Source organism: Dysidea avara, chromosome 11 (assembly GCF_963678975.1).
Source record: "Dysidea avara chromosome 11, odDysAvar1.4, whole genome shotgun sequence".
Classification (NCBI taxonomy): Eukaryota; Metazoa; Porifera; class Demospongiae; order Dictyoceratida; family Dysideidae; genus Dysidea; species Dysidea avara.
This window is the reverse complement of record NC_089282.1, coordinates 23951216-23964942: the sequence shown is the minus strand read 5'-3', so window position 1 is coordinate 23964942 and position 13727 is coordinate 23951216. Positions and strand designations below refer to the sequence as shown.

The 13727-nt window shown below is 39.1% G+C and overlaps 2 protein-coding genes and 1 pseudogene across 2 annotated transcripts; all 3 read right to left on the bottom strand.

The window, feature by feature from the left end:
- Positions 1 to 224: 224 nt before the first annotated feature.
- On the bottom strand, positions 225 to 1989 carry LOC136238460 (pantetheinase-like). The gene has a single exon (XM_066028988.1). It carries the CDS (start codon positions 1933 to 1935, stop codon positions 373 to 375), a length of 1563 nt encoding a protein of 520 aa, XP_065885060.1. The 5' UTR covers positions 1936 to 1989; the 3' UTR covers positions 225 to 372.
- An 833-nt stretch (positions 1990 to 2822) lies between these two features.
- On the bottom strand, positions 2823 to 6437 carry LOC136237783 (uncharacterized; annotated as a pseudogene).
- A 1093-nt stretch (positions 6438 to 7530) lies between these two features.
- LOC136237782 (uncharacterized) lies at positions 7531 to 13096 on the bottom strand. Its single transcript, XM_066027995.1, has 20 exons — positions 13071 to 13096; positions 12864 to 13021; positions 12676 to 12794; positions 11940 to 12089; positions 11700 to 11889; positions 11403 to 11511; positions 11264 to 11341; positions 10947 to 11067; positions 10775 to 10897; positions 10252 to 10338; positions 10092 to 10196; positions 9962 to 10043; positions 9699 to 9906; positions 9608 to 9647; positions 9178 to 9372; positions 8941 to 9083; positions 8119 to 8125; positions 7996 to 8046; positions 7848 to 7933; positions 7531 to 7784 (listed from the first exon to the last, which is right to left on the bottom strand). Exons 1-20 carry the CDS (start codon positions 13079 to 13081, stop codon positions 7598 to 7600), a joined length of 2250 nt encoding a protein of 749 aa, XP_065884067.1. The 5' UTR covers positions 13082 to 13096; the 3' UTR covers positions 7531 to 7597.
- Positions 13097 to 13727: the final 631 nt, after the last annotated feature.

Sequence of the window (13727 nt, the reverse complement as noted above, 5' to 3'; positions counted from 1 at the left end):
TTTTTTAAATTCCGTAGCAACTTATTGAAAGTGTTTCAGGTCAATCTGAAAGCTTGTTTAGGCTTAGTTTTACCTAACCAATACTGCCTCATCGTCGTCTGGGAAAATTGAGGCTGGTTTTTGGGTGATATTTTGTGGGCCACGCCTACTCCTTTGTGGTCCCTACTATACAGTACTACTGTACTGTGTGACATAACATTTGTCAAAAGCAACTGCTTTAAACGTTTACAAAAGGTAATGGAATAATTATGTGCAGAAAAATAAAGTAGTCACACAACAATGCATGTATACATTATTCTGTCAGTAACTTTTGCCAAACGTGCTCTCTAGATACCTAAAGTGTGCATCCAAAAAAAATTGCAATTTTTATAGCTAACAATTCTTTCCCACTCGAGCCCACAAACTGGCTGATAGTAGTTTCTCTTTTACACCATTGTTAAGCTTGATGCTGTTAGCACCGAGGTAAAAACATGAAGGTTGCAGTACAGTTAGTTCATCACCCACAACAGTAGGTATTACCATACTGTCCGCAGGGAAGTTTCCAGTTATTTTCAGTTCAGTGAATGTGGTATTTGTTTTGTATCCATTGGAGTGCAGGGCATCTCCACAGCTTGATCGGTCATGATTCTTATCGCATTTGACCAAGCTACATACAGCATAATATAATTCATTGTGAGGATCTCTGTCTTGTACCACAACAGCAGCAGTAAAGGCATACAAGTCATTTCCAGTACTTATTAATTTATAATCAAGTTGACAGTTAATGGTGATGTTTAGTTCGTCGTTTGTGTGTGATGCACTTATTTTCCCAGTGGGATTTGCCAACACATTCTTGCTATAGTTTAAAAATGATGTACCCTTCATAATAATGTGACTGATATCTTCATTCCTTCTAATTATGTGGCGGTGTGGCTGAGACAGAGGTACAGCAGGGACATCTGGAACTGTTATTAGCCGACCCTTAGCAAAGGGCAAATCAAATTGTACACCTGTGAGATAATACGACAAGGGGTAACCAGCTGAGTAAATACCACTGCCTGTGCTGTAAAAATTTCCTGAGTGACTCCTGGTGAAGTGTTGATTGGCAGCAAGAAGGTTTACTTGAGTTCTCCATGACCATCCTTGTTGCATGTGCACAGATATATAAAATGGATACTCACTGCCCCAGAAAGTTGGAAATATAATGTTTTTTATGTTCTTCTTAATGAATTCAAATGGCGGTTTGCAAAACAAGATATCATAACATGTGAACATGCCAAAAGTTACTCCAAAGTGAGTTCTAAATGTTACCGCTTCCAATGACCGGCCAAAATTCAGTGACGAAGCTTCCTCACGAAACAAGTGCACTTTGTGGTACTTAGCCAACAGTTGTCCATTAGAGTCGAATACCACATTTGTATTGTACTGGTAGTGATGATCTGACGGACAGTTTGGATCTGAACTGGGTATACATGGCTGTACATCCCCAACGTTTGCTACCAGCACTAAGTTGTGCTCACGTGCCATGCAGCTGAGCCTCATTAAAACTGGTCTGTCAAGAAACTGAATATTCAAACAAGGGTTTATTATTACTCCATCTGTTACGTTAGGAATGTTCTCCAGAAATGGAAACCGAGATGCTCGGTTGGAAAAATTTGCTCCTGTGATCGCGTCCTCCGGAAACACGGCAATATTCAACTTACTTCTGTTCAATTGCCTATGAAGCGATTGCAAATTTTTGATCATATAATCTTGAGCTTGTTTCTTCGTGCAAGGCGTGTAGGAGTAATTCTTGCATGGTGGTTTCGTGTACGGCCTGAACTCGACTACAGCAGCTGCATACGATTTATGATCCTCTACTGGATCTTGTCTGCCTGCATCGCAACCCATCAGAGCGACCAGGAATATCATAGTGGAGAAGACGCATTTGGTTGACAGAAACTTATACCGGCCCATAGCGACTAAACCTTTGCACGCCAAAGAGGTAGTAAATTATAACAATGACCTTGCTGAGAGTAACAAAACAGTTGTGCATATTTTTGGTCTGGGGGAGTAATACATGTAAGCTGACAGTGCAAAATATTATATATATTACAGGTTTTTGCAATTGAATTCGGCGACTTTGCAATTGAATTCGTCCCGTTTGCAATTGAGTTCGTCGCTTTTGCAATTGAATTCGTCCCGTTTGCAATTGAATTCGTCGGTTTTGCAATTGAATTCGTCCCGTTTGCAATTGAATTCGTCGGTTTTGCAATAGAATTCGTCGCGTTTGCATTACAATTCGTCATAAACAAAACGGTTCCAAGAAACCAACCGTTCATTAAGAGATGAATGGACTGCCCTAAGCTAATTCAAGATGAATAGACTTGTTCAAGATGAATGGACTGCTCTCTAATTCATTAAGAGATGAATTATTTATGCCTTGGAGAGTTACACTTGAGACACTAGAAGGTAATTGAAGCTGGTAGTATGCGAAGTTGATAGCTGTCTGATAAGCTAATTAGCTTGCTCGCGAGTGACCACACCCATCGCGAATGGCGCAGTAGAGTTTGGAATGTTGCTGGAGAGGCTGTCGAGGAAGAATTATTGCCTTATAAAGAGTTGTTTACTACTGTTGTACTTGAACAAGTTCTTGTAGCAGCTGCTACATCATGTTTTCGTATTTGCTCCAGTTGCCATTCTTGTTACGGACGAATTTAACTGCAAAAGCGACGAATTCTATTGCAAAAGCGACGAATTCAATTGCAAACGGGACGAATTCAATTGCAAAAGCGACGAATTCAATTGCAAGCGGGACGAATTCAATTGCAAACGGGACGAATTCAATTGCAAAGTCGCCGAATTCAATTGCAAAAACCTGTATATTCAGGAAAGAAAAAAAAGTTACGTGACTTGGAATTGGCTATATACACTCCAGTGTATGAAGTAATCTGGTCAATGATGTTTTTGTGGTTACCAAAGTGTTGGATACAGTAGGTTCCAGTCAGTGCACTTGATGGGATGTCCCACTCAACTGTAGCTAAACTTTCACCTGTTATCTCAGACGTATGCTTCCACCGGAATCTGCATCATTTAATAAATTAGGGGTACATTTTATTGGGGACATACCTCATCTCCCATGAAGCATCAGTGTGTACTACTTGCCAGTCACTGTTAGTGCTTTTGTATTCCACTGTTAAAAATGTTTTCCCTGTCTGTTGGAAAGAATATAATCATTTCGTGGGTGCATGACCAGCCCAAAATGACACTACCACAGTTTAATTCTACAAACATGTCATTTTATTAAACTCATAATGAAGGTGATGCTAGTTTACTCCATGAGTGTACGTACGATGGTTTGACGTCTTTCTCTACTTCACCAAATTTCTTTCTCATTGGTATACCATCTGGCGCATATGACAGGTGGGACCAGAGACCATTGCTTGCTGAGATCATTGGGTGGTTCAGGACTTTTATCAACTGAATGACCCTAAAGAAAGTCATGAAGTACACCTTAGCTATGTTTGGGACCTGGTTACTATAATAATGTGACCTTATTAAAGAGGTGGCCACCAAATGCGAATTCACCTATAATATTTTTAGCTCGAGCTTAGGTATTGCAATCACATACATACCTTGGCTATAGCTACAGCAAGTTTGTTGAACTCCTGAATGTAATTAAGCCACTATGTATATGGCCCATATATGGTGGAGGCACCCTCATATCTTTGAACACTATACTCTTCAGGAGTAGTGATGTAGTCAGCATAAGTGTTAGCTAGTCCAGCAATCACCACTTCAATGTCACCAGTAACTCCGTTCTGTTGTAGAGTTAGTCAGCAAAGTAACAACATACAATTTAACTTGAATATATTCCATTATTTGAACACCTTGTGTGCCTGGTTAATCACTAAACCACATTCATCTAGAGTGCTTATAAACTACTCTAATAGAGCATACACATGCACAAATAATATTATTGTTCAGTAGTGATATATATATCGATATATCATGATAAAATTTTCTATATCATGATATAATATAGAATCTTTATATTGTGATATAAGCCTAGGTATTAGATGTCATTGTTCACTGTACTTTTTTTTGACAAAAGAGCTTGTAACGTTGTATGCCAGTCATGTACCATGTTGTATTGTACTTCTAGTAGATCACTGCTACAAGTGTCATCAGTGTAAATACACAAGCTGAGTAATGAGTTTGTATAATTATCGTGATATCGTATCGTGATAGTGTAATAATCGTGATAGTGTAATAATCGTGATAGTGTAATAATCGTGATAGGAAAATATCCTATATCACACATCACAGATAATAAAGTAGTGCTGTGCAATAACTGTGATTAATCGATTATTGTGAAAAGTCATTATCGTTATCGCTAATATTTTATTGCATTATTGTGATAATAGGATACTTCTGTAAACTAAATGTGGCCAACCTGAAATGAGAAAATTTTACAATTCCAGGTATAATATAAATTAATTTTTTTTGTCATGATACTGGTTTCCAGATGTACAGGTAGCTACATAATAAGTGACACAGTGATAATTTATTTATGAGACATTTACAGTGTCTAATTAATATATTATATGTGTGTAGTCAAGTATTGTGATAATCGTGATAATGAGGTACATCATCGCAACAATAAAATTTTCATTATCGCATACCCCTAGTGCTGAAACAAATAGCAATTTAATAGTTATGAACAAAATGACCGAATTTCTTTAAGCTTATACTTCTATTGAATAAGTACTGAAACTTTTTGTTATAGGGAGCAAGTTAAAGCCTAAGAGTTATTTCTATCTTTTCTAAAATAGAATTTTACAGCATAAATACATTACATTCTTAAGTATCAAGGCGGCTTTTCCATCTGAACACACTGTACAAACTGCTACAATTATTCGAATAGTGTGTTAAAAAATCAAATAGTGTCATGCCGACCGAATAGTCAAATAACAGGATAATCATTTCAGCACTATAATAAAGGGTCCAGTGTGAATTGGTCCATACTAGTAGAGTCCTGTTCAGCTATTTTCATGATCTACTCTAGCAGTAATTACCATTTGTATTAAAACTCAAACTGAATGGTAATTTGCAATTTTGCAAAAGTTCAGATTAGAGAGGATGCCACTTCACGCCATACATGTATTAATATTTAAGTACCTTTTTGACATTATCTCTTAATCTTCTACCAGCCATTGTGCTGCAGGACAACACAGTAACACTATTGCACAGTGAACCTTTCTCCATACCTAAACTCTCCTGGCACACCCAATATGAACGGTAGTCCAATCCTCAGTATTTGTACGGGTACAATGGCAATGGCAGCTGCCCACTGGTAAGGGAATGTCATGTCGCCTATGTCCAGTAAGATCGGCTTAGGGTGGTGACACTCAGAGTTGGGGTAGTTACTCCAAAAAAGTAACTAGTTACTCGTTTCGTTTATCCCATGTAACTTAGTTATAGTTACAGTTACTTTTGAAAAGGTAACTAAGTACTCTAGTTACTAGTTACTTTCGTAGTATAAATTATGACTTGTTTTTAGCTTTTGTAACATGAATTTTGCAAAGATATGCATCATTAAGGGATGCAGTTCATATGTGCACTTAAAATAACAATTCTGTGGCTAAGTTTTAATTATTGCTACATCTGTTACTCAAGCTGAATCATAGAGAACAGTACACAGAATCTGTCTACTTAATGTGGCTGTAGCATATATGGCACAAAAATTGAAGTGCTCTTGCTTTTAAAGCATAATTATTTATAGTTACTTTTCAGACAATTACTCCTAGTTACAAGTTGCTAGTTACAAAGAAAGTAACTAGTTATATTACTAGTTACTGTAAAAGTAATCAGTTACGTAACTTAGTTACAAAAGTAACTAGTTACCCCCAACTCTGGTGAAACTCTATCTGTTCCTTGCTGGGCGTATGCAACAGATCCTGTACCACATTCCAGAACGTATACCCAGTTCCATTGTCTCCTGCATACAAATACAGGAGCAAAGCATGACATTCTGAAATATGGACACCTTGATAATCAGGACACTTGTCAATAGTCCCAGAGTGCACACATTTAGACTCCTGAAATCAGGACACCTCACTAATAAGGACACCTTGATAATCAGGACACTTGTCAATAGTCCCAGAGTGCACACATTTAGACTCCTGAAATCAGGACACCTCACTAATAAGAACACCTTGATAATCAGGATACTTGTCCATGGTCCCATTTCTATTAGTTTACAAGCATTACTTAGACCCCTGAAATCAGGACATCTTACTAATAAGGACATCTTACTAATAAGGACACCTTGATAATCAGGACACTTGTCTATGGTCCCATTAGGGGTTCCACTATAGATACATGCAGTAAAGGAATGCAGTTGTTACAAACCTTGCTCGAAATTAAATGCATGCTGCTGGACCATCAACAGTGCCTGCAGCAAAACTGTAACCCATAGCTGGAGGGCTTGTCTTCACCTGAAAACGTATAAACGCAACATCATAAATACAGTAGTATAGTTAAGAAAATAATATTATAACGTGCAATGTCAAAGACTGCTGCATCATTGACAGTAGACTGATTGTTCTAATAGAGTATTATAATGGTTTATACTGGGACAGAATTGATTGTTCTATTATTATACTTGTATACAAAGAAGTATCAATCAATTGCAAACTGGAGGTCATTGAAGTTCATTCAGCAACGAAATATGCGACCAGGGGCTCTGTGTGCTTTATAAGATGAATGTGGGCATATTTTACCTCAAGTTTCATTATCTGAGTGGTCATACGAACACTACTCTCTCGCTGCTGGATGACTCAGCAAATATAAACACTCTGCTCTGTTGTCTCAAGTGAATACCATTTGATATCTGAGAAGGGTTAGCATAGTCCATCTGTAGCTAGTCTCGCATAGCCAGACACTTTTCTTTCTTTTGTGTGGGGGCGGGGAAAGAAAAGGGTCTGATGAACATAGTATAGCATCGTCGTTGGGCTATCCCGAGATTGTGGGGATTCTACTGCGCAGTTTCTGGATTGTTGATTGGCACGAATGACGTGATTTGGTAATATTTGCATCCTGTTGCCATAGCTACTACTGAAATATCTATGGTAACAGGACGCAAATGTAGCAGATCACGTCATTTGCACCAAACAACAATCCGGAAGCTGCGCAGTAGAATCCCCACAATCTCGGGATAGCCCAACGACGATGCTATACTATGTTCACCAGACCCTTTTCTTTCCCGCCCCCACACAAAAGAAAGAAAAGGGTCTGGCAGCTCTGGCTACGCGAGACTAATCTGTAGCGATAGCACCATGTCACATTCCATACCATGTTAATCCCAGCCGCTAGTCCTGTAGGTCTAATATCATAGCGACCCACCCCGATATAGTAAGACTCTGACACGCTAGCAAGAACAAGAATTGCAAGGAGAAAGAGTATGGCCATCCTCCAACTTGCTATGCTACGTACCGCACGTGACAACATAAACGGAAATATACGGTGAGATTACTGGAGGATGATAGTAACCATGGATACCATAGCAATTTACTACACCACAAGAAATTAAAATATACAAAACACAGCTGCAGTTTTATGAATTTAATGTGTTCTTTTAATAAACTTCGAACTTTCTCGACACACCAGAGTAAGGACGTATCTGAGATCCAAACAAATTGACACGTTTGCGGTATCCAAAGTGTTTAATGCGGTAAGTCCCCTTAGCTGCATTGCTAGGAATATCCCACTCTATTTCGACTCTGCTTTGTCCAAGTGCAACTGAAGTACGAACCCACCGAAACCTGTAAAGTAACAACACAATTATTATGCTACTAAGCACGACCACAAGCAGTTAGGATACCAACCTTGTCTCACAAGATGCATCAGTGTACAGCACTTTCCAGGCACCATTCGATTTTTTCTTTTGTACTTCCAGGAATGTTTTCCCTGTCTGCAACATGCATATATGCTTACATACATTAGCCTGTTATGTCACTGCATGACCTATCATACCATGAAGTTATTTCTTGGGTGGCCGGCCCAAAATGACACAAACACGGTTGACTAAATGAAAAGAGTTCATGTTAAATTATGTTATGTGCGTAGGACAGAACATGGGGTACAGGATTTGTTTACTAAAGGACTGAAGGGAATAAACAAATATGCATTTATATTGACAGGCACATACCCATTATAATCTAGTCATGTTTGTTAAACTTATAGAAAATTATAAGCAATAATGTTCGGTACTTCTCCTTTTAATCAAACGGTTTAATCTGGTGGCTACACTATGCGTGTATGCATGCACCTATAGTCAGTGTTGGGACAGTTACTTTGTAAAAGTAACTAGTTACATTGTAAAAGTAACCAGTTACATATTACTGTTATTACATATTACTTGCAACTGAACTATTTAGTTACAGTTACATATTACCCAAAAAATAAAGTAACCATAATAATATTACACATTATATTACTTTGTGTCCACAGCCTTAAGCTGTCACATGTGAAACTACCACCTTATCACGTGACATGATTGTGTTGTTGGACAATGTGCAAATTTTGGTTATAAGCAAGAAGCTGGTGAATAAGCTTCATTCAGTGGGCTTCATCACTAGATTAGTAACTTCGTTACTTGCAGTAATAATATTATGTAATATTAGATTCATTACAGTAACTATATTACTTAGGTAACGCATTACATTTGTAAGTAAACTAACTTGAGTTATATTACCTGTTTAGCGTATTTCATTGTATTACTTAGTTACCACAAAAGTATTACGTAATGCATTACATAAGTAACACGTCACCCCCAACACTGCCTATAGTTGTACACAAATGACACATTGGTTGGCTTGGTTTAGGCAGGTGACCTTGTGAACTGATTGGTTTCTTAGGAACACTTTGTCACACTCACCCCCCGTCTGTATCTGGAATGAGCATTAGATTTGATATCACCAAAATCCTTTAGGAAGAGCATTAGATTTGATATCACCAAAATCCTTTAGGAAGGGAACACCATCTAATACTACTGGAGTTACCAGTGATATCTGCTCATCAAGATAGTTGGGTGGTGATGGGCCAGTGCTGACTGGAACACCCTACAAGAACACCACATACTGTACATATACGTATGTAATGACACACTGCTGTTACTACTACTGTACACACACTCATGTATGTATGCACACACACCTTGGCTAATGCCACTGCAAGCTTGTTGAATTCCTGTATAAAGGCAGATAGAGTGTGTGGCCCATATATTGTGGAGGCACCCTCATATCTCTGGACATTGTATTCTTCAAGAGTAGCAACATAGTTAATATAAGTGTTAGCTAGTGCTGAAATAACTACATGAATGTCTCCAGTGACTCCATTATCCCTCAGTGTCTGCAATAACAAACAGACATACAGTGCTGTTACATGTTGTAATTTTAAACTGTAAAGATACAGTGAAACCTGTATAATATGGACACCTTGTAAAAGTATCCTGATTATCAAGGTGTCCTGATCTTCCACTTACAGGTAAGTTCATGTACTAAGGAATATGACTTTGGGTCTAAGGACAATGTGTATTCATTAAGTATCCTCCAAATTAACAGGTATAAAAATAATTAGCACCAACCTTCTTAACACTGTTGATGAGTCTCCTGCCAGCCATCGTACTACAAAGGTGACAAGAACTACTAACATTCCTCTAACACAAAATAACTTACGTAAACTCTCCTGGTGCAGCCAAAACATACAACTGTCCGACTTGTACAATTTGTACAGGTACAATTGATGGTTGCCATTCATAAGGTATATCCACCCCTCCAGTGTTGAGTAGAATGGGCTTTGGGGCATGACAATCTTCTTGCTGTGGGGTTGGGGAACTAATAAAACCTCGGACTAAATCCCAAAATATATTCCTGCCTGTGTCGGCTGTATGTACAACATGTAGCAACTACAGATACAACAATACTCGGCAGCACTCAACCTTGACTAAAATCTAAACTTCCTGGCCCATCAGTGGTACCAGCTGCAAAACTCCTACCCATGGCAGGTGGACAGGTTTTGGCCTAAATATTACACTAGATTTGATGTGGAGATGTAAGATTGTTTCATACTAGTCTACCATCCTCCAAATTCACTGTTAGTCTAGTCATGTCTACGTAGGTGTGCCTGGAATCCACTGGTCCTGACAGAGAGTTGGATGCATTTCCGAGCAGTGTCTATGTGTTGATAATGTATAGTGTGTACACATGTACGGTTAGTTGTTGAGCATACCCTGGTAAAGTAGTATTGATTCTCTCCAATAATTCTTGTGCTGTCTACCATGTCCACACCAGGACCAAATGCAATACACAACTCATCCTGTATACATAGGGTAACAAGATGTAAGTACATACACTATAGTATGCACAGCATCACACACAACACACACATATATCACAACCACTTGGCCAAGGATCAATCTTTCTCCCCACCAGAGAATTGATCTCTGCTCCAGTCCCCATAATATCCACATAGTCAATTAAAGGACAATGAGTAACTGATTTACAAGCCTCCTTATCTCTAGGCCAGCATAGGAGGGAGAATAGGCAAATGACAATGGGTCATGATCAGGAACCTAATGAAACGTATGCAGGATGTAAACCCTGCTGTTGGCTTATTAGGCTAATGTGAGGGAACTCTAATCCTTCCTGGTCTCCATCATGCAGTCAGAGACAGAGACGCTGCCATTAGCCACACCATCAACATACTGTACACACACACAAATGCACATACACGCACACACATACACACACACCTTTCCACTACAAGTACTGGTCTTATAATCACAGGGAAGACCAGTGCCAATGCATCTTGCACCAGCAGTGTTAGGGGAGACATCTCCAGAATGACTCTGAGGAAATGTAGCCACAAACGAACCCTAGAATGATCAGTGATGATCACATCACATAAATACACTCAGGAAATACCTTTCCAGGCAGTGCTCCATTGTTCATATGCTGCTCCATAAGGTAGGAGGCATACCCCTTATTATCACCACTGATTAAATCATTAGTGTTGTTCATACTTGTGGTATGGACAGGAAACCAGCTGCAGAGGAAATAATATTATAGTTGTCAGCCACACCAGATTTGATGTCACCAGGTTCTGCCCTGACTCCTAACGTGGTCACCACTGGCCAGAACTACACATTTGGACTAAATAAAATAGTTGTGTTTGCACACAACTTGAAATTTCACTTTAGTACGTAGAACCCTGGACTGTTGGACATTATATTATATCAAACCTTATTGAGCCAAGAGGTTGATTTTTGTCGCTGACTAACTTCAACAAGAACATAGTGTAGTCAACATCAGTTGGGTAACTATGGTAAGTGATAAACAGTAAACAGGTAAACATCCTGTATTGTCAGCAGTTTAACTTACTCATTTTTGTCCAAATTCTGCTCGTAAGCAAAGGGACTTCTGTTGATGCTAGAATTTGTGAGGCTTCCTGAACTAGTTAACAGTGACCCCTTCTTCATGTTGTTGTGTGCTACACAGAAATAAAAATAGTGACTATGTCAAGTAAGTCCCAAAATTAGCTAAAGTGTACTTCATGACCTCATTAATAAGGCCACCTCACTATAGTGACCATCTCAAGTAGGCCACCTCATTATTGAGACCACATCTTTGTTGGTCAATTACTGAGGTATGATATTTTGACAATAAATAATGACATACCAATCTTAATGCTCTCCACCACTCCATCCACAATCACATCAAGGCTCTCCTTCACAAACCCCAATGAGGTGAACTCAAACAGAACATACTGCCAATACCCTCCAGGACCAGAATGTGTGTGTGTGCCACTGAGCAACACATTGTCATCAGTGTACAGGTTACCATATATAACTTGTAATTTTTTCACCACCTGTAAAAGTGATAATGTATATCACATGTTGATGCTTGTTATGTGCTTACCTCTATCTTCATGATCTGGCTTGCAGTCTGAGTATCCAAGGTTACCAGGACAACTCGTGGACCGGACAAACTGTTGGCAATTATGAATGTTCTGCACCACAACCTGAAGTGTATCCCAGCTGTGACTTGGTCTAAGCTTGCATAACCCATCTGTATAGGTGAGAGACAAAATCGTGTACATATTTTATACTACCTTGAAGAAACACACACATACACACACAAACACATGCACCACACACGCACGCACGCACGCACGCACACACACACACACACACACACACACACACACACACATACACACGCACGCATGCACGCACGCACCCACACACACACACACACACACACACACACACACACATACACACACACACGCACACACACACACACACACACACACACACATACACACACACACGCACACACACACACAAAGTAAAGCCTTTGGCTACCATTCTACCGCAGCCAGTGAACCAACACTGGGACACCTGTGCACTACTCAGGTGCTTTGAGTCAGTGCAGAAAAATCCTCCTGGGGCAGGACTAGTAACCTACAGGAGGATGTACCTGTCTCACAGGTGAAGGTGTGGGCACCCAAAGTTTAACATGAACAACACTACAACCACACCACAAGTCTAACATGAACAACACTACATACATTGACCACACCACACACATACATACTACACCCTATAATACACATGAACTATACACTGCAATAACACAACAATATACTTACCATGTTGATCTCAGCAGCTGGTCCTGTAATGTCATATTGACTAACTCCAATGTAGTAGCAATGACCAGTGGCTACCAGAGCCAACAGAACAGTTGTAAGCAACAAAAGGCACTTCATCACTGCAAAAATTAACATGGTGGTGGTCAGTGTGTTGCTTTTATACTCATCCACAGCATCTGACAACTTACATGTCATCATTAGCAGTTGTTGACAGGAAGTAAGCACCCACTCATGTGAGGAAGGTGTAGACTTTTTGGAAAACAGTACATTTCCTTTTGTTAGAACAATTACTTTGTTACAACAAAATATGGTTCCAATTGTCACATTCCAGTACAAATGGCTGCTACTGTGAGAAACATTAACTTGAGAATCATTAATGTGTTCTGTGTTCTTACAGACTGATCATGAAGTGGATCACACTGATTTGATCACTCACTCAATATAACTTCAAATGTTGAAATTCATCTCTGTGAATTGCTTCTGTGTTATCAAAAATGAACATGATAACATAATAACTAAATGTTACAAGAAATGAGGCAAAAAAATAAGATAACATGTCACAAATTCTAAAATGAAGTACTTAAAATGGATGGTATTTGGCAGCATTCAGTATGTTATAAAGTGAGAGACCACAATCACTTAATGACAGTGTAGTAAAGGACAATTCTGTTATTTGGTAGTTTGTTGTGGCCTATAACTTACTGTTATGATTGAATTTGGATAGAACTGCCATGGCAATGCTATTGTGAGCTTCAATAGATGACAGGTTGAATTTCATCAAAAGCCATTGTGTAAAATGAGCTTGATTGTTAGTTTCCAGATCAAACTGATATGATGACTATACTGTTGCTATGTGTTCAATGGTTTGCCTTAGTGTTGTAAACATTTGAGTGACCCAGAATGCTATGATAGTCTTGCGTGGCTAGACCCTACTCTCCGCCTATTGATTGAAGATTAAGCGCTTGTTATCTTCAATCAGTAAGCATGCACCATGCATATCTAGCCATGCAAGACTACCAGGATGCCAGGGCCACAGTCAAGACTTTTTAACT